The 19,220-nt window shown below is 34.3% G+C and overlaps 2 protein-coding genes across 2 annotated transcripts; one reads left to right on the forward strand and one right to left on the reverse strand.

Moving 5' to 3' along the window:
- Window positions 1-190: 190 nt before the first annotated feature.
- On the forward strand, window positions 191-3,176 carry LOC107893593 (phosphoglycerate mutase-like protein AT74). Its single transcript, XM_016818626.2, has 2 exons — window positions 191-668; window positions 1,668-3,176. The coding sequence occupies exons 1-2, from the start codon at window positions 191-193 to the stop codon at window positions 2,111-2,113; spliced, it is 924 nt and encodes a 307-aa protein (XP_016674115.1). The 3' UTR covers window positions 2,114-3,176.
- A 390-nt stretch (window positions 3,177-3,566) lies between these two features.
- Window positions 3,567-5,466, reverse strand: LOC107893592 (GDSL esterase/lipase At1g54790). Its single transcript, XM_016818625.2, has 5 exons — window positions 5,112-5,466; window positions 4,828-5,028; window positions 4,581-4,747; window positions 4,229-4,499; window positions 3,567-4,115 (listed from the first exon to the last, which is right to left on the reverse strand). The coding sequence occupies exons 1-5, from the start codon at window positions 5,344-5,346 to the stop codon at window positions 3,847-3,849; spliced, it is 1,143 nt and encodes a 380-aa protein (XP_016674114.1). The 5' UTR covers window positions 5,347-5,466; the 3' UTR covers window positions 3,567-3,846.
- Between the last annotated feature and the right edge of the window lie 13,754 nt (window positions 5,467-19,220).

The following is a 19,220-nucleotide window of genomic DNA, read 5'->3' on the forward strand; positions in this document are numbered from 1 at the left end:
TTTAGCTTCCCCACGATGCTCTTAGGGACCTACGAAGATGTGATGCTAATGACTGTTTTGACCTCAATTCATTCACCCAATAAATAATTGGACCAGTGGAGCTACCCTTATAATTTTCCCAACAAAACAATTACAAACATATGCATTAGCGAAGCAAGGATGAGAAAATGGTAAAATTTGTAAATTGGAAATGAAGAATGTTGAAGCAAAACAAAAAGAAAAGATCCAGAACTTGAAGATGTTACCGAAACACATTATCCTAGTCCGACATGGTGAGTCGGAAGGCAACAAAGACACCTCGGCCTACTCAACAATCCCCGACCACAAGATCTCCTTAACGGAACATGGCCGAGCACAAGCCCGGCTTGCCGGTTCCCGCCTCCGGGACCTCATTTCGAGCCATGGGTCTTCCCAAGATTGGCGGGTCTACTTCTACGTGTCTCCTTACGAGCGCACCCGATCCACGCTACGGGAAATCGGGAAATCGTTTTCGAAGAAAAGGGTGATTGGGGTGAGGGAAGAGTGTAGGATTAGAGAACAGGATTTTGGGAATTTTCAGGTGGAGGAAAGGATGAAGGCCACAAAAGAAACAAGGGAAAAATTTGGGAGGTTTTTTTATAGGTTCCCTGAAGGTGAATCTGCTGCAGATGTTTTTGATCGAGTTTCCAGTATGTTCTTCTTCATCACCAGTTTTGCTTTCTCTTTAATGGAAACTTGGCATTTTTTGCTTAGGAGGGTGCTTCGGGAATCAAGTTTCCATTGAGAAAATTGGTTATTTTGAAATGGGTCTGTACTGTTTGTTGCTTTTGTTTAAAAGAAATGCTTCTCGGAATAATATAATGGCTTGTTTTGAAACCTTGAAAGCAAAGAACTTCCGAGAAAAACTGGGTTCTTGTTTTGATTATGGTGAAACGAATGAAACATTGAACTGCATATACAAGACTCTGGTTTATTGCTTCCTTAACTATTTATGAGCATAGGTTTATATATGTATGTTTATTTTTCCTGATCTAAACAAATCTCTGCACAAAAATGGCGTTTTCAAAATGTTATTCCAATTTAGGGAATCAGTCCAGACAGCTCCCCCCCAACCCCCTTCAAAAGTATTGGATTTAGGTGCTATCTTAGTCAAGATTTTTTATTTGGATCAATAATTTCATTTCTTCTTTTATTGTTTGTATATGTCTGTTTAGAGTAACTTTCTGGAAATCATTTGCATTGATTGGACTTCTTGATTTCATATTTTTTTTGACGCCAAGGAAGCCTTAGTCTGGGGATGGGGTAAGGGTTGTAGATGTTGGAATTTGAATCTCGGACTTGCTAGATGTCAAGTGGTTGCACGAACCAACTAGGATGAGTCTCAGGTTTGCTTGATTTGTCATTTCATCTTATAGAACTTGAGGGAGTTAACAGTGTCTACCGACTTCAAAAGGTTTAAGGTTGGGAAAGTAGAATTGAACCAGATGTGATGTGAGACTCTTTTACAACTAGATTATGATAATTATCTCTGGCTTTGATTTATTTTGCTTTATATGTGGTATACAATGTTTAAATCAGATAAAGGGACAAATCTTTCTTGTTCTTTAATCTTGGTCCTTTGAGAATGAACCTTAGTAACAAATGGCTTTGATTTTGATTTGGATTGATGAAAGCGGTATATTTAACAGGTTTTCTGGAATCTCTTTGGAGAGATATAGACTTGAATAGGCTTAACAATGATCCTTCTCAAGACTTGAATCTGATAATAATCTCACACGGTCTAGCGTCACGGGTGTTTCTAATGAAGTGGTTCAAATGGACAGTAGAGCAGTTCGAAAGGTTATATAATCCCGGCAATTGCGAGATTCGAGTTATGGAGTTGGGACGTGGTGGAGAATATAGCCTAGCAATCCATCACACAGATGAAGAGTTGCGAGAATGGGGACTATCTCCGGAAATGATAGAAGACCAGAAATGGCGAATCAATGCCAACAAAACTGATTTGAACGATCACTGTAAATGGTATCTTAATTCGTTTTTTGACAATGAATTAGACTCGGATGAAGATGTCAAGGAAGAAGATATTGATTCTGATGATGATTCAAAGGACATCTTTTTAGATACCGATTCTTAAGTGTTCAAAAGCTTTGTCATAAACTACCTATTGGAAATCTCATTTATTTGTAAATTATTAATTCAATAGTTTTTGTATTTTTTTTTCTTTTTTAGAATTCTACCTTTACTTTTTGTTTTAGATAAATAAGATACCAAATTCAGGTTTCAACATTAGATAGCACTGGGAACTCGGCTATCTCCATAACCAGCAGCTTACAAAGAACAAACCAGAAGGTAAATTCAGCTAAACTTGAAACTTCCCCTAATTTTCATGTATAACTTCTCATCTAATTTATAGCCTATTCTTCCAATCAGTTTAAGAGGTTTTAAACCATTCTATTTCTTGATCAAGTGAGTCCATTTTTTATGTTCTTTTGCTTGCTGCCACCTCCTCTACTGTCATTTATGTTAACCATTTTCTTTGGAGGTTGAACTTCAGGTCCAATTGCAAACCCTACTGCTTCCTTTTCCTTTAGTGGTGCAGATTCAATGTTATTCGGACTCTGGTGAGAGTGTCGGATACAGGTATATGTCTAACATGTATATGTTCAGCTTTTTTCAAGTTTCCATTGATTCAAAAGGTTCTACTTCTTGGAGGGCCATAACCCATACCTAAATCTGGGTATGCATCGTGCACAACTATTTTAGAAAACAAAAAACAAAAGGTTGGAATAACAAAGTGCAGAAAGTACTGCCACTATCACCCATTTCTTGAACTTCCTTCTACTTCAGCCTGCAAACTTGCATCTTCAGCTGATGTTTCTTGAGCCACGAGGTGTGGTGCTAGGCAAGTCACGGAGCTTGATATAGCCGATGAAGCACTGAGGGAGGGTAAACAATCTGAAGCCTGATGAGAGCCATGGCTTAACGTTACACTTTTCATTGCATGTGTTACTAGACATTTCATGATGAATTAGTAGAGCCTGTGACAAAGGCCAAGAAATATTTGATCCATTTGTGGGATATATATAATTGTTTTAGAATCTGATCTTTGTATGGGGATATAGGGAAATTCAATTCATCATTGATGCTTTTACTTGGAAGCAATGAGAAATTACTTGAGAGAAGTACATTTCTTTTCTTATCGGACTTCCTAAGATAAACCTCAAGTTTTTGTTACCTAGGGCTGTAATCAAGCTTGCTCGAGTTCAAGCAACAAAGAGATCAAGCGTCAACTCAAAAACTCGTGACTCAAGTTCCACTTGAGCTCGAGCTGGATCAAGTTTACAATGTTCAAAGCTGGCTTGAAAGATGTGAAAGTTCCTTCTAAAGATGATGGAGGGAAGATAAAGTTATGTGAAGAAGAAATAATAAGTTATAAGTTGGACGTACATTTAAAATGTGTGATTCAGAAGTCATCAAGTTTTTATTTTCAAAATTCAAGCTCAATTGAGATAAAAATTTATTTGAGTTCATTCATTTGCGTTATGTTCTGTTGAACTTCGAATTTTCTCAGTACAAATCAAAGACAATAAGGAAGAAGTCGATTTTTTATTTATAGTAGGAGGTGTGTTTCAAATCCCTTGCTATCTCAGAGAAGTAGCATAGCTTTTCTCTTTTGGATTCAGAAAATGCCGGACCTGAATAATAAAGCTTTTGATCATATGTTCTATCCTTGCTATGATCCTACTCCATACTCGCTCCTTCATGTGACGACACCTCTTCATCAAGATGAATGATTTTAACACCATTTCATTTTCAAGTGTAGCTATTATTTTATGGATCAGTTACAGCAATGAGTAAATAAGGTCTTCAGAACTTTAGACCAAGGAGGAATGGCATTTTGTCTGAGAAGGGTGGATCCGAGTACTTTCCGGAGAGTATTTGTGATGAAACATACTGATTTGCAGCTTCTGAATAATGAATTCCGTCCCAGTTAACATATTCTGAACTGTCACTGCATGCTTTGGCTGTCATTGTGGTTCCATTCAAGACTTCTGTTTTCCCGCAACCGATCCGGCTGTCGTAATTCAATGGTGGACCTCCATATCCGCAGCAAACCATTATTGGCTGGTCAAATCCTGCAAAACAGTAAGAACTCCAACTCATTTTGATTCCATACTTCTACTTCTCATCTACCTTTGTTACTTTGAAAATGAATTCGGAACTCTCCAAAGTACTGAATCGTACATACCGAATTTGGAATAATTTGCTATAAGGTTCCATTTTATCGTGTAGATGTCAACATATGTGAAGTTCGAGTCCGCATACCGGCCCTGCAATTTTTTACAGAGGGTATGAAGTTGCAGATTGAAGACTTTAGCAGCTTGGTTATGCTTGCTAACACATCCCAGCTCATCGAGGCTCGATGGATCAGTTCCGAATTTGGCAACATTTTGAGCTAAGCATCCGAGAGGTCCCGTGTTATGTACCCAGAAATTCTTAGCCCCTTGATCATATAGTGTCTACATTGAAAACCAAAGAATTCAAGGATTAAGACCGAACCTTAATGTAATAAGTACTGATGTGGTGTTCTTGGCGCTTACCTTTATTCCAGTTTCGAATTCTGTCAAGATCAAAGGAATTAAGGCAAGTATTTGATCAAATGTTTTAGAATAAAATGCGCCCGCAAGATCATTCTGGCCAATATCGAACATGTAAAGGCCGTTCTGGAAATAATCTTCGTCTGGAAGGTATTTGTGAAGCTTTTTACCTGCAATTAAATGATAATAATGTATATGTATAATTTATGATGTCAGTGTAAAATAGATGGATTTTCTTATGCGTGTGTACCTTTAGCCATCAATCTGAGAACCTGGTGTTTGAACCGTATAAACTGAGCCACTTGAACTCGAAAAGAAAATGGACTAACAGCTCGTGCAGTAGGTGGTTCAATAGTCGATCCTGCAGCTGCAAAATTGCACCCTTTTCGGAAACTCGTCCTGCCAATCGAATCCAGGTAAGCATTTAGGAATGGCAGATCCATTGCTTCCACTGCAACCAACAATCCAAATAAGCAAATGTATACAGGGGGTGAAACAGTATCTAAATTCAATGCATATTGAGAAGAAGTTAACAGAGGAAATCGATGATGAGACGGCCATCGCAATATCTCCCCGATGGTTTTGTGAAGTAACTTCGACCATAAGGTGGTTCAAGGCTATAAAACCCAGCAGCGACTAGCTCACCGGTGTCCGAATTAGAATCGCCAAAGTTGAAAATTGCTGGTAGTTTGAAGTGAATGGAAGTGGTTAAAGGCAAGAAGATGAAGAGCAAGGCAATTACTAGGAAAATGTAAGGTTTGGGGGCCATGGTTTAGGTTCATCACCAGGGTTCCACGGGGTTATTATATTATGGTTGTCACAGCGAATCCTTGGAATTTCTTAATGTGGTGATCCATGGCATTGCAAATTCCTGGATATTGGGATGACTCTTATAACCTTATTGTTCAAATAATACCACATTTTGGTAAAATAAAAAAAAGTTTTACGAATTTGGATGTTTATGTATAATAGCAAACCTTGGAAGCTAATAGTTTGGTAAGTAGTATGTGTCTTAGCAAGTGAGGTTTGTCTTCTTTTTTTTTTTTAAATCATGGTAATCAGAAATTGCCCAAAATGAGAGAATCAAAGCAAAAGGGTTCATTTTTGTTCTCTTGTAAACTAAAGGGGTTGGAATTCCCCATTTTCACATCTTCCATATTTATTAGAATTTACCCAACAAAATGAACCATTTTAAGAATTTGATGGATTTTATTTTTTTCTTTTTACCTATAAAGCTATTAATACTTTTGTAGATTAACTTATAAATATTTATCCAACAACAGTTAGGAGTGAGCAAGATTCGATTCGAAAAAATCGAAAAAAATCGAATTTTAAATTATTCGAATTGAGTTAATCGAGTTAATCGAATTAACTCGAATTTTTTTTCGAATTTCAAGTTCGAGTTGAGTTGAATTCTCGAATTCGAATAACACGAATAATTTGAATAAACCGAATATAAACTATATTTTTTAAATTTTTTGTAAATTTTAAGTTTTTACTAATTACTTAACCCAATTTCCCCAAGCCTAAATATTTTATTTTATCCCATTTCCCCAACCCCAAACCCGTCTGCCATTTATTTTCCCAAAACCCAATTTCTCCCCCAAATCAAACCCCCATGCCCCAGCCAATTCCATCTTTCAAAGTCCAAACCAAACCCCAAATTATTTTTCTTTTCTCTCCATACTCCAATCTCCATTTCCACAAAAATCAAACCTTAAAATCTATTTTTCTCAAAAAAAATCTTAAAATTAACCCTTCTTCCTTCTTCTTCTTCTAGTTCATTCAAACCTTCAAATCAAAATCTTTACCTCCAAATCGAGTTGTTGTATTTTTATTATAATCTGGTTGTATTGTTTTTGTTGTTTATTTGGACTAATATTATTTATTTGGGTTGATGTTGTGTTGCTTTTATTTATTCACTAAAATTATTTTTTTGAAAAATTACATAAAAATAAATAACGCTAGAGTCAATTTTTTTTAAATTTAACTCGAACAAATATATTCGATTCGAATTCCATCTCACTCGACTCGATTCGAGAAAATTTCAAATAAAGTTAGGATGATAAAATAATATTCGAAAACTTGATTAACTCGAAAATTTTCGATTCGATTCGATCAAATGCTCACCCCTAACAACAGTAATTCAACTCATATGAAAAAGCATTTTTTATTAGTTTTTTTATACGTATCCTTGTTTTGATACCTATTACAAACAAATATTCAAATACAATCATATATAAGACATGTCCAGATTCAAAACTCATACTCTTTTCTCAGATATTAAACAATATATATTTATTTTTTTAATCATAGAAGCATATGGCCATTGAGTGTTTGTCATGGCCTACCATTTTTGTCCCAAAGTGTATCAGGTAATAAAATAATATCCACACTGTAATTCTCATGTTGTGTTCTGAAGTCAATCTTACGAACAAGTTTCAACTTTTTATGGACACTTGGAAACAAACAAAATTTAGGGATTATTGCGACTATAATTTCATGGAAGATGATGAAAATATGTTGTGATAAGGTAGCAAATATGGATTTTCTAATGCCTAGGCCTCCACATCGGTGCAATAAGCATCCCCTTCATCCAAAATACATTAACCCTGTTAACCAATTCCCTTCTGTTGCTGCCTTCCTTAGTTCTCATTCAAATCCGAACCTTACAAAGTCAAAGGTGGAAAGACTATGAATCACCTTACATAGGCAAAGCTGGAGATTGTGCAGTGTTATATCTTTATCACTCGATCATGACACCCATTCTTTGGAATTACTCTTCAAAAAGATCCCTAAGAATAACCCTTCACAACCACTCTTCAACCACACAATCAGATGGGTCTCGCACATTAGTCACCATATCTAATACCAAATATCAGGTCCCATCTGAAGTGATTGATAGTGTGTTCAATTGCCATCCTAGCTAGATCTATGGTAACAAATCACTTGGCCAACTTGCTCTGATACCACCAATAGATGAATGACAGGTGGCACGTTGGGATCACAGTTGAAGAGAGAAAGTATTGGATGAAACAGGAATATTATCTCTTTTCAATAGTTTTATGCTATATCAGCAATTTCATCCTGAATTTCAAAATTTTTATTTGGATTTAATTTTTTTCAAGATGAAAAATACTGAAACTTAGAATGAAAATGCTGATGTGGTATAAAACTATTGGAAAAAGAATACAGATGACGTGGCCTCACTGTTTCATACAATCCTTTCCCTGGTTGAAGGTATATCACCACCATCTCTCTCTTTAACCCATAACAACCATCCATCGACCACCATACACAGTGGCTCTCTACCTTACCATAAGTAAGGTGAACCGCTCTACATCACTGTCATCTTCGCCTTGTTTGATCCCAGTATCAATAATTAGTGCGATAAGCATGGATCAAATACGCGACTTTCAAATTTTGCCAAATGGCAAACCCAAAAATCAACATCCTCACCAGGCAAACTCAAGATCAAACTCAAAGCACCAAACAAGCTTAAATAAACTAAAACTTTGGAAATTATTACTGCAGTCCTTATAACTACTAGACCCAATTCTAATCTTATCAACAATACTATGAACCTTATCCAAGTTATCATATCCAAGCCTATACTACTCAAAAACCCAAAAACCAACTCCCAAGAGCTGTCAATGCTACAAGAACAGTTTAAAGACTTCCAAGAGCAATTCTGACAATCTCAAGAATCCTAACAAAATCAACAACAAGCATATTAGTAGCAATAACTCTAACATAATATGCAAGAGTTATTAGTCGTTCAAAAATGGGACAAAGGAAGACGCGATGATGATGAAGAAAAAGTCTCATCTATCTGACAAGAACAAAATCCTACTTTGAACCATAGGCCACCCAGGCAAAAGGTAGGACTATTCTCTTTCCTGCAGATAACGATAATGTATCTCCCCTAACAACGACATTTTCTAAACCTTGAAGAAAATATGCATAAAATTTTTTGTTGATTCCTCAAAATTCGGTTAAACCTTTTAGCTTCTATACTTACAAAAGAATCAAAAATATATTGATGTGTCAAATGACCAGAATCTAGTATAGTGTGGCCTTCATGATGCCTATGTTGAAGACAGAAAGCATTGTATTAACTTTAAGTCAATTTCTTCCTAGAGGAAGTACTTGATTCAACTCCCCTATGCAATACCTCTATGCGATATACATCCTCGCTATAAGGAAATAGTAAAGGATATTGCATTGCCATGAAGCTTGGATGCAATTCACTAATATGGCGCAAACCAAATCTCTGATCTTCAATTATAACATCTCTCACTATTGCTGCTTCACCAGTGTTGCCAACAATTTAAGCTGCAATTTCAGATGCAATTAACAAGTTGTATTGTCTATCATCCTTATTCCTAATGGTAATGAGCTTAAAACTTTCAAACACGTAATCGGATTGGAAAAATCGATCTCTTGTCATTCGAAATACATTAGCAAGTTTGTTATGTTTATCCCAAATCTTCAATAGGAGATGGGTTTTGAATCAAGTGAAATAATTTAAAATCAATTTAAACAAGAAAAAATTGATTCAAAATAGCAATGAATCGATTTAAACATCAAACAATCGATTCAAAGTAGCTACAACACTTTAGATGCTTAAGCAAAGTAAGGAGAGATCAAAAATTGAGCCAAAAATTGCAGCCTAAACTAATATGCAAACTGATCTGCTACATTTTCAACATGATATAGTACAATTTAAAGCCAAATTACATCACCAAATATTACCTACTATCACTAAGTAATCTTGAAACTTGTAAAACTTTACTTGCACACATTGATAAGCTGATTTATCAGCTCAATCATCATCTAAACCCATCAAAACATCAACAACTAAGTTCATTTTCAACTAAGCAACATTACATTGCAACTAGACAAAAAACGAACCAAATCAAAATGTTGTATTCATTCACCAAAGAGTAACAACTGCTTGCAAACACCAAAAAAAAAACTGCATGGATCGTCATCTTCAACACTTCTCCTTGGCCTCTATGTTGCTAACACCATTCATTTTCCTTAAATATTCAAACCTGATCTTTCCAAGTGGCTTGGTTAGTATATCGGCCAGCTTGCATCTTGACCAGCTCGCAAGCTTGCATTTTAATAAGCTCGCATTTTGGTGAGCTTGTACTTTTGCAGCTCACACTTCATTCAACTTGTAGCTAGAACTTTTGTTAAGTTCACAACTTGCATTTTGGTGAGCTCACAAGCTCGTACTTCACCCTGCTATTTGCTACTGCATGATTAGCCAACTTGCAACACTCCTTCTTGACCATTTTTCAGCAAACACCAATGTTGTTTTCTCATAAAACTTCTTTAAAAATTGTAGGTTGCAACATTGCTAAGTCACATATGTGATAAGTTTAACAATAGGCCTAGTGCCTTTAACAGGAAGGTCTTCAAAGTCTTCATCTTTAACTTCATCTTTAGTCATATTCTCAACCAAATCTGACTGATATTTGATTCATCCATTGAACTGGTATAGGCCCTCTATGTAACACCCCTAATCCGTCTCTGTCGTTGGATTAAGGTTACTAAGCATTACCCTACAAATTAGAACAATTAATATCAAAACATAATTACTTATAATTCATTACAACCTTAGCATACATATACATTTGGGCCTAAAATCAGTTTGGAAATAATCCAGGACTAAATTGAAATAAATTAAAAATTTTAGGAAAAAGTTAAAAATTTTGAAAACAGGTGTCATATGGCCTTGTGACATAGCCCAAACCGTGTAATAATTGAACAAAGAGACACAGGGCCATGTCCCAACCCATGTCTTAAACTGTGTAACTCACTAAGTTAGGTCACACATTCGTGTCACAAGTTGTGTGCCAGACCGTGTAACTCTTTGACTTGCGACACACGGTCATGTCGTATGTCGTGTGCTAGATCGTATAACATACTGACTTGATATACGTAGCCGTGCATTAAGTTGTATGAAACTTACACTAAAAATAGCAAGTGACACACGGCCGTGTAGCCAAGCCGTATGTGTCGCATGGCCGTGTGACAGCCCGTGTCCCAGGCCGCGTGCTCCATAATTGACCCTATAATCAAGCCATTTCAAGACTAAAACATACCCAATCAAACATTCCATTTGTGCATGCATTCAAAAGACCTAAACACCTTTCAAACACATATAAACATACCAATTCAGTCAACCTATTTCACCTAAGCAATATGTCATTCAAAGGCACCACATTTATACCAAAACAACATTAACCAAAACAAAGTAATATTCTACATTTCAAGCACAAAACTTTGTTCCTTTAACTACCTAACGACACCAATTGTAACCATTCACATATCATCCTAAACATACTAAAAGGACCTTATATTACAAGTACCAAAAATGACCAAAGAACATAAACTTGCCTAAGCATTATAAGTCTAACATACAAAATACATTTTCATACCAAAATGTTCATTAACGCATTCAAGACATTCATTATAAAAAGGTCATATACATGTCATTTATAACCTTGGCCAAAATGACTCAAAAACTACCGAAGGGATTGTTGGATAGTGTGATAGATCTCTGACAAACTTCCAACCGATCGAGCTTCAGATAATCTAAGAAACAAAGGAAAATAACTACATAAGCAACTAGAGCTTAGTAAGCTCGTATAAACTCAAACATAACTTACCATTCCTAAGCTCAATTTATAAAATAAGCACAACATCATTACAAAAACCATAGGCTTAGTAAAATCTATATAAGCATCAATCAAACTCACAAGTTAGTAAGTTCATACATGATACATATAATTTCAACTATATCATAATAAGAATTCCATGTACACATCATTCATCACATTAACTTTTTCATAAGATCATGAACCATTATTCAATTGTATACATACCTTGCCATTAACCTTTGCTTACCCGTTGAACTATATAGAATTTCATCAGGTACTCGGGAATTGTCACACATAATGTGCCTTTCTATATAACCGTAACCTTTCCTTTTCAATAGTGCTCATACAATTTGTGAAATAGGTCTACTCACACGAGCTGTGGGTCGGAATGTTAGCTACACGATACTGCTCACACGAGCTGTGGAGAATCTGCAACAAATGGAGAACCTCAGCCACAGGTAGGACATTCAAGACCAGCACCTGAAACATGAAATCCCTAATGATATGTCATTTGTATCCTAAGAATTCTTAAGGTTCAAATGAGATTATTATCTGTCAATTACTCAAAGCATCGATATACATATATTTTCAAGTCAGTTTATAACTAACACAATATAATCAATAATCAATCAAACTATAATTAATGAGATTATAATTTATACGAACTTACTTCGACAACAATAGTTGCAATAACAGAGTTGAAGTCTAGTCCAAAGCTTTAGCTCTTCCCCTATTTAAGTCCAGTAGTTGTTTATCTTGATCTAAATAGATAATTTCATTCAACTAAGTACTTCAAATAACTTCACATATTCAATTCAATCTATAATTCATATAATCATAAAATTACAAACTTACCCTCATATTATAACTTTTTCACAAATTAGTCCTTAAGCTCAAAACTTGTAAAAATACTATTTTTTACCCTCCATACATGCTAATTGAACTTCTTAGGGACTGATATCAACCCACTTAAATCATCATTTCATAATGTTACCATGAAATTTTACTATTTTCATGAATAAGTTCTTAACCTTAAATTCACTAAAAATCACCTAACAAAACAAGTTTGTTTAACAACCAAGTTTAATAATCTATCAATTAACATCAAAACACATTCAAAAATAATCATGGAAAGTCCCTCAACCTTTAACAGTTTAGCAAATTAACCCCTAGGCTAAGTAGTTTAAACTAAAACGAGCTCAAAAACATAAAAATCATTAAAAACGGACTCAAATACATACCATGACTGAAGAATTTAAAAACTGAAGCTTCCTCCCCCTTCAATGCAATATTTGATGCGTCGTTGAGAGCACCAAAAATATCCTATTCCCTGTAAAATAGTAAAAATAATAGTAAAAATAATAGTAAAGATAATAGTAAAGGGGAAGTAGGGTCGAATCCTCAGGGACCGGATTGTACGAATGCTCGTTTCTTGAAATCTTGGACAATTTCTTGGCTAAGAAAACCTGCGTTCTTGAAAAATAAAAAAATAGAATTAAGAATCTGGAAAAATAAAAAAATAGAATTTAAAGTGAATTGAAATTGCGAAATTAAATAAATTGCAGAAATTAAAATGAGGAGTATAAAAATAAATAAAGTTGGGTAAAGAGAAAGTTTCTTATGTGGCAAGATTCCAGCCTCCGGTTGTCTCGTTCTGCCTTGGGTTCAATCATTGGCTTTTAAGTAACCCTTCTCAACTCAAGTAAGCCAGTTATAATGGAAGAGGACGCCTACGACCACCAGCTCCAAAGATTAGACTTACGATTTTTAGGGAACCTGACTCTAGCTAGTAATTTATGCTAGATCAACGATTCTCAATGGCAAATCCCATGCCATTTTGTCTCTTTGGCTCGCCAACCTCTGACGCAGTAAGTTTACGAACCGACTGTGCAATCCTTCCAAAACATACAAAGCGGCCGCCTTTGCATATGCTGAAAAGCTTACTTCTTAAAGGCCATGGATGGAAGCGTCAGCCCGTAGTGCAAAGAAACGATGAATACTTGGCGAGAAGGCTAAGTACAGATTCTAGGCTTCAAAAACCTTTTTTGGAGGAATATTGACAACTTTCGGCTAGATGGGTTTTAGTGGCTCATGATAATGGTGGAAAAGAAAATAAATATAAAAATGGAAAAGGGAGTTTTATTGAAAGAAAATATGAAGAAACAAAAGCCTATACTTTCAGGGGGAGAGTGTTTACAGAAAAAGATGAACACCCCAAATAGAGTCACTTCACCCCCTATTTATAGTGCTAGGGAGATAGTCTAATTTAACTTAAATTCTAAAAAGATAAATACATTTAATTAAAGATAATTAAAGATAATTAAAATAAAATCCTAAAATTAAATAATCCTAATAATTATCTTAATATTAATTATCCTAATATAAATAAAATGGAGTCTTATAAAATAAAATCTCTTCTTTTTGCGTTTTTAGTCCTTGTGTTTTCCATGCTCGCACTTTTGGCACAATCTTTTTCCTATGTCGCATGTCAGCCCATTGTGTCTCAAAATTCGCACTTTTGTCCCTTAATTTTACTTTTGCCTCCAAATCAGTCCCTAAAAGATAAAAAGACATAAATAGCTCAAATTAGTAGGATCAAGCTCAGAATAAACACATGATTCATACATAAAAATATGTTATTCTAGAGCATTATCAAATGGCTATTTCGGTTTTGAGATAGGAAAAATGAGAAAGATAACAACCTTTTTTTCCTTTTCTTTATTTAACATTTTATTTTAATTATCAAATTACAAAGCTAACCTGTTAAAACTATTAAAATTTCATTAAAACCTATCCAGAAACATCTACTAACATATAATAAGGTATAATTACCTCTTATGTCCATTAGCTTTCCTTTCTATAGCCATTTAGTCCTTTTAACTAATAAAATTACCCAAATGGAATGTTTGATTAGGTATGTTTTGGTCTTGAAATGGCTTGATTATAAGGTTAATTATGGAGCACATGGGCTGAGGCATAGGCTTTCACACGGTCGTGTGTGTGTCACTTGTTATTTTTGGTGTAAGTTTCACACAGCCTAAGGCACGACCACGTGTATCAAATCTTGATCTAGTACACGACCGTGTAATCTAACTCAGTGAGTTACACAGTTTAAGACACGGGCTGGGACACGGCCATGTGTCCCTTTGTTTGATTTTTACACAGTCTGGGCTATGTACACAACCTAGCCACACAGTCATGTGACCCTTGTTTTTAATTTTTTTAATTTTTTCTTAAATTTTTTGATTTGTTTCAATCTAGTCCCAGATCATTTCCAAACTGATTTTAGGGCCTCGAAGGCTCGATTTAAGGCCTAAATGTTTATGTATACCAGGGTTGTAATGAATTTTAATTAATTATGTTTTGATATTAATTGTTCGAATTTGCACGATAATGTTTTGTAGCCCTAATCTGATGACAGGGACGGATTAGGGGTGTTACACTCAAGGCCACAAAGTTTCAATCCAGTATAAAGCTTATATTATTCGTTGAGATTGTCATAACTTCTTATCCAAATGAATCAAATATAGTGTATCATCTTCCTTTAAAAATAACAGAGTATTTTTTCTCAAGCAATTGACTAATGGTAAGGAGATTATGATCTAACTCAGGTGCTAAAAACACATCTGAGATTACTTTAGTGTCTATTAGAGTGTTGATTAGAACATCACATTTTCCCTTAGCCTCAATAAACTGGCCATTTTCAATTCCGACTATTGAAGTACAGCTTCTGTCAATCTTCTTAAAGATGCTTTCATCAGATGCCTTGTGGTTTGTGTAACCACTGTTAATTAACCAACGTTTATTGACTTTGCTGCTTAAAACAAAACAAGAGGTGGTGATCAGATACTCTTCCTGAGCTTGGTTTCCATTAGCAGCTTGAGCTTGAACATGGTTCTACTGCTGTTTATTTTTACATACCTTTTCCATGTATCCAAATTGTTTGCAGCATATACATTGAATATCGAGCCTGAACCAATAGTACCTCTCCAGGTGATTAGTTTTCTTGCAATGAGAGCATAGTGGATTTTTCTCATTTCCACTGTCTCTCCAATTCTTCTCTTTCTTCTCTTTCTAGCCCTTCTTTTCTTCATTGCTTGAAGAGCTCTAGCCTTCTTTGTTTTTGGCTTGAAAGGCTCCTTTAGTGTTCTTTTCTTCCTTACTTTCCATTCTTTGCTCTTATACATAAATGGCATTTATCAACTCTGACAATGAAATAGTTGGCAAATTCTTCGAGTCCTCCAATGAAAAAACCTTTGATTCATACTTCTCTAGAAGGGTTGTGATTACTTTCTTAACAGTCTTTCTATCATTGAATTCATCTCCAAGTAATCTGATATTGTTGACTGTGGCCATTATCCTATCAGAGTATTGTTTGATCGATTCAGACTCTTTCATCTTTAAATTTTCAAAGTTTCCCCTCAAATTAATCAACTGTTGTTGCATTGTTTTATCATATCTCTAGAACTCCTCCTTCAGTTTCTCCCAAGCCTGTTTTGAAGGGTCACAAGCCATAATTCTAATGAAGATCACATCCGAGAATCTATTTTGCAGGAAAGTCATTGCCTTGTATCTTTTAGCACAGTCATCACTGTGTTGTTTTATTTGAGCTATTGGTAGGATTAGCTCTTAATGGTGGTGGCTCTATATTAGCTTCAACCACATTCTACAAATCATGAACTTACAAATAAGTTTTCATTTTTACTACCCATATGTGGTAGTTTTCACCAGCAAAAACAAGTGGTGATGGTGGTGAAAAACTCATATTTTTAGAGGAATAAAAAATAGATTTTATTTCTTTCTTTCCAAACAAACAGCAAAGAATAAAAAACCCTAAAAAATGATAGGCTATCAATACGGTTTGTTGGGTTTTGAATCAAGTGAAACAATTTAGAATTGATTTACAAGAATGAATTGATTCAAAATAGCAATAAATTAATTTAAACAAGAATGAATCGATTTAAACATCAAACAATCAATTCAAAGCAGCTACAACACTTTAGATGCTTAAGCAAAGGAATGAGAGATCAAAAATTAAGTTAAAGATTGCAGCTTGAACTAACCTACAAACTGATTTGCTACATTTTCAACATAAAACAATACAATTTAAAGCCAAATTACATCACAAAATACTACCTACTATCACTAAGTAATCTTGAAACTTGTAAAACTTTACTTGCATACATAGATAAGCTGACTTATCAGCTCAATCATCACCTAAACCCATCAAAATATCAACAACTAAGTTCATTTTCAACTAAGTTGTTAGCTCGAAAAGATCAACTCGAGATCGATAGAAAAGTTGAATTAGCCTATGAGAAGTTGTGGTGGAAGCAATAAAAATCATGTAACAAATAACACAAGGATTTACAGTGGTTCAACCCCAATTGTCTACTCCACTACCTTAGCTTTCCACAACTAAGGATTTTTCGAAATTTACTAATTTGGCAACCTTTGAGGATAAGGTTTAACCTTACAATCTCTCTTAAGACTTATACCCCAAATTTTAAGTTTCAACTCCCTTAAGGTTTCTACCCAAACCTTATGAATAAACCCTCTCTCAAAGAGAAATAAATAAGCAAACAAAGAACACAGTCCTCACAAGATCAGGATGTTTGCCAATTAAGCACAAATACAAAGAAGAACAGTTGAGATAAATGAATACAATGAAAGCTCAAAAGTGTCTACAAGAAAAGGTATGAAGGAATTAAGCTCTAGGTTGTTTTGATTTATCTTTAAGTTTTGCACATTGCTCTTTGTGTTGCTAGACCTTTGGAAGATGGTATTTATACCCTCTAATTGATTTTCAACTATTGTGGTTGTTGTAAAAGTCAATGTAATCATTGGGGATGAAATACCAGGTCATTAATTACACCTGCAACAACGAGTATCGATACCTATTAAAAAGGTATCGATATTTTTTTGTAATTAATATAGATTTCAATGACTGTTAGAGTAGAAATATCGATACCTTAGGAAATATATCGATACCTTAAGAAAAGTATCAATATCGGATCGATACCTACTAGGGTTTGAAAGAAACAGAATGTCAATTTAGTATAGATTATCAAAGGAGTATCAATATCTTGTAAAATATCAATACTTAGACAAAAAGTATCGATACTTTTTGTCCTGGAGCAATTCTAACTTGTTTGAAAATGGTTAAAACATATTTGAAAATGTTTGACTCAATTGAAACCATTTCAACTTGATTTTATCAAATTTCTCAACTTTACTTTTATTCAAAAACACTTTAATTTGTTATATCAAAACATATTATCCAATAAAGCTTAGTTTTACATAAGCAACATTACATTGCAACTAGACAAAAAATGAACCAAATAAGAATGTTGTATTCATTCACCAAAGAGTAACTGCTGCTTGCAGACAACGACAAAAAACAAACAGCCGCATGGATAGTTATCTTCAACAATAGGCCATCTATAATTATTGGATCTAAAGAATTATTTGTATTCTGAGTCCTCAAACTACCAATTCTGTTGTTGACCTCATTATTTGTGTTATATAAGTATAATTGTGTAAATTTAGCTCTTACTCCAGTTGGGCAGCAAATATCCAATCCTATGATGGTTTTGACCACTAACTCTAAAAATGCAAAGACCGTTACCATTGTATATTTTGTTGCTTATAACACCTCCAATAAAAATGGATACAAAAATAGAGTTGTATGCACATCTGTTATATCTAAATTTCGATGATCGTGGATCGCCAGTACGTTGCAATAAACATTTTATAAATTCAAGTGCTTCCTGCAATAATGGCAACTGAACTTTTCCATATAGTAGAGTGAGAATTTTGGATCTCTACTATTCCTACTTTTTTCTATCATTTTTTTCATATCACGCGATGGCTCCACAACTCTCACAAACTGAACTTGGATAACCAAATTTCCAAGCTTTGTAACATGTTCCTAAGCATAAATATATTAGGAAATAATTACATTATGTATTAGTATTTTTGTGATAGTTTTGTAACATAAATGATTAACTTACTTCTATGTATTCCTTGTAATGCATTTTGACGTTAGATCGGTAGTATTTTGAACACCATCTACATTATGAAAATGGAATTTAGAAATACAGTTGTACTGAAGACAACTATGTAGTAGGGGTGAAGCCAAAAAAAATTTTAGGGGGGCGAAATTAAATTGTAATTTTTAATAACCTATATTTTTATAATTTTTAAAGGATTCAATCAAATTTTTATCATTTTTAGGGGGGTCAAAGTGTAATTTTACCTTTACTAATTTAAAATTTCTAAATTTCTAAATGGCTTAAATAAAAAAAATTTCATTTTAATGGGGGCCGAGACCCCTATCAACCCCCTTAAATATGCCACTGCTATGTAGAATTTATAAGTAAACTTAGCAATAGAAGAAGTTCTATTGTCAAAGTCTAGTAGTTTTGGAATAATAGAATTACATGAATGGTTAATCATTGAAGAACTTACTTCAGTATGGTGGTAGTTTATATAAGACATATCCGAATGGTATAGAAAGGCATGGTGTGGTAAATGTAGTGGTGCTAATGACATATTCGAATGGTATAGAAAGGCATGGTGTGGTAAATGTAGTGGTGCTAATGGTCTCATCTAAATGGATGAAACATTAAAGAGAGGAGATTTTTTGACATGTGCATCAAAGAATTTTACACGAATATTGTTATCATAATCTTGGGTGATACATTCTCATCATTCCAATAATTATCTGAGTAACCCATAAAATTTTATTCATCTGGAAGTTTTGACTGTGTTCTTGAAAGGCACAACATTCACTTTTTTTTTGTTGATCAAGATTTCTCTTTTGATTAATTTATCTTTTCATCTTATAAAAAGTAATTCTAAAAGTAAAATAATTATTTTTATTTTTAAAAATATTTTTTTGGAATAATTTCCCATAAATAAATTTAAATTTTAATATGTGAATTATCAATTTTTATGTAATAGTAAA

This window comes from Gossypium hirsutum, chromosome A13, assembly GCF_007990345.1.
Source record: "Gossypium hirsutum isolate 1008001.06 chromosome A13, Gossypium_hirsutum_v2.1, whole genome shotgun sequence".
Lineage (NCBI taxonomy): Eukaryota > Viridiplantae > Streptophyta > Magnoliopsida > Malvales > Malvaceae > Gossypium > Gossypium hirsutum.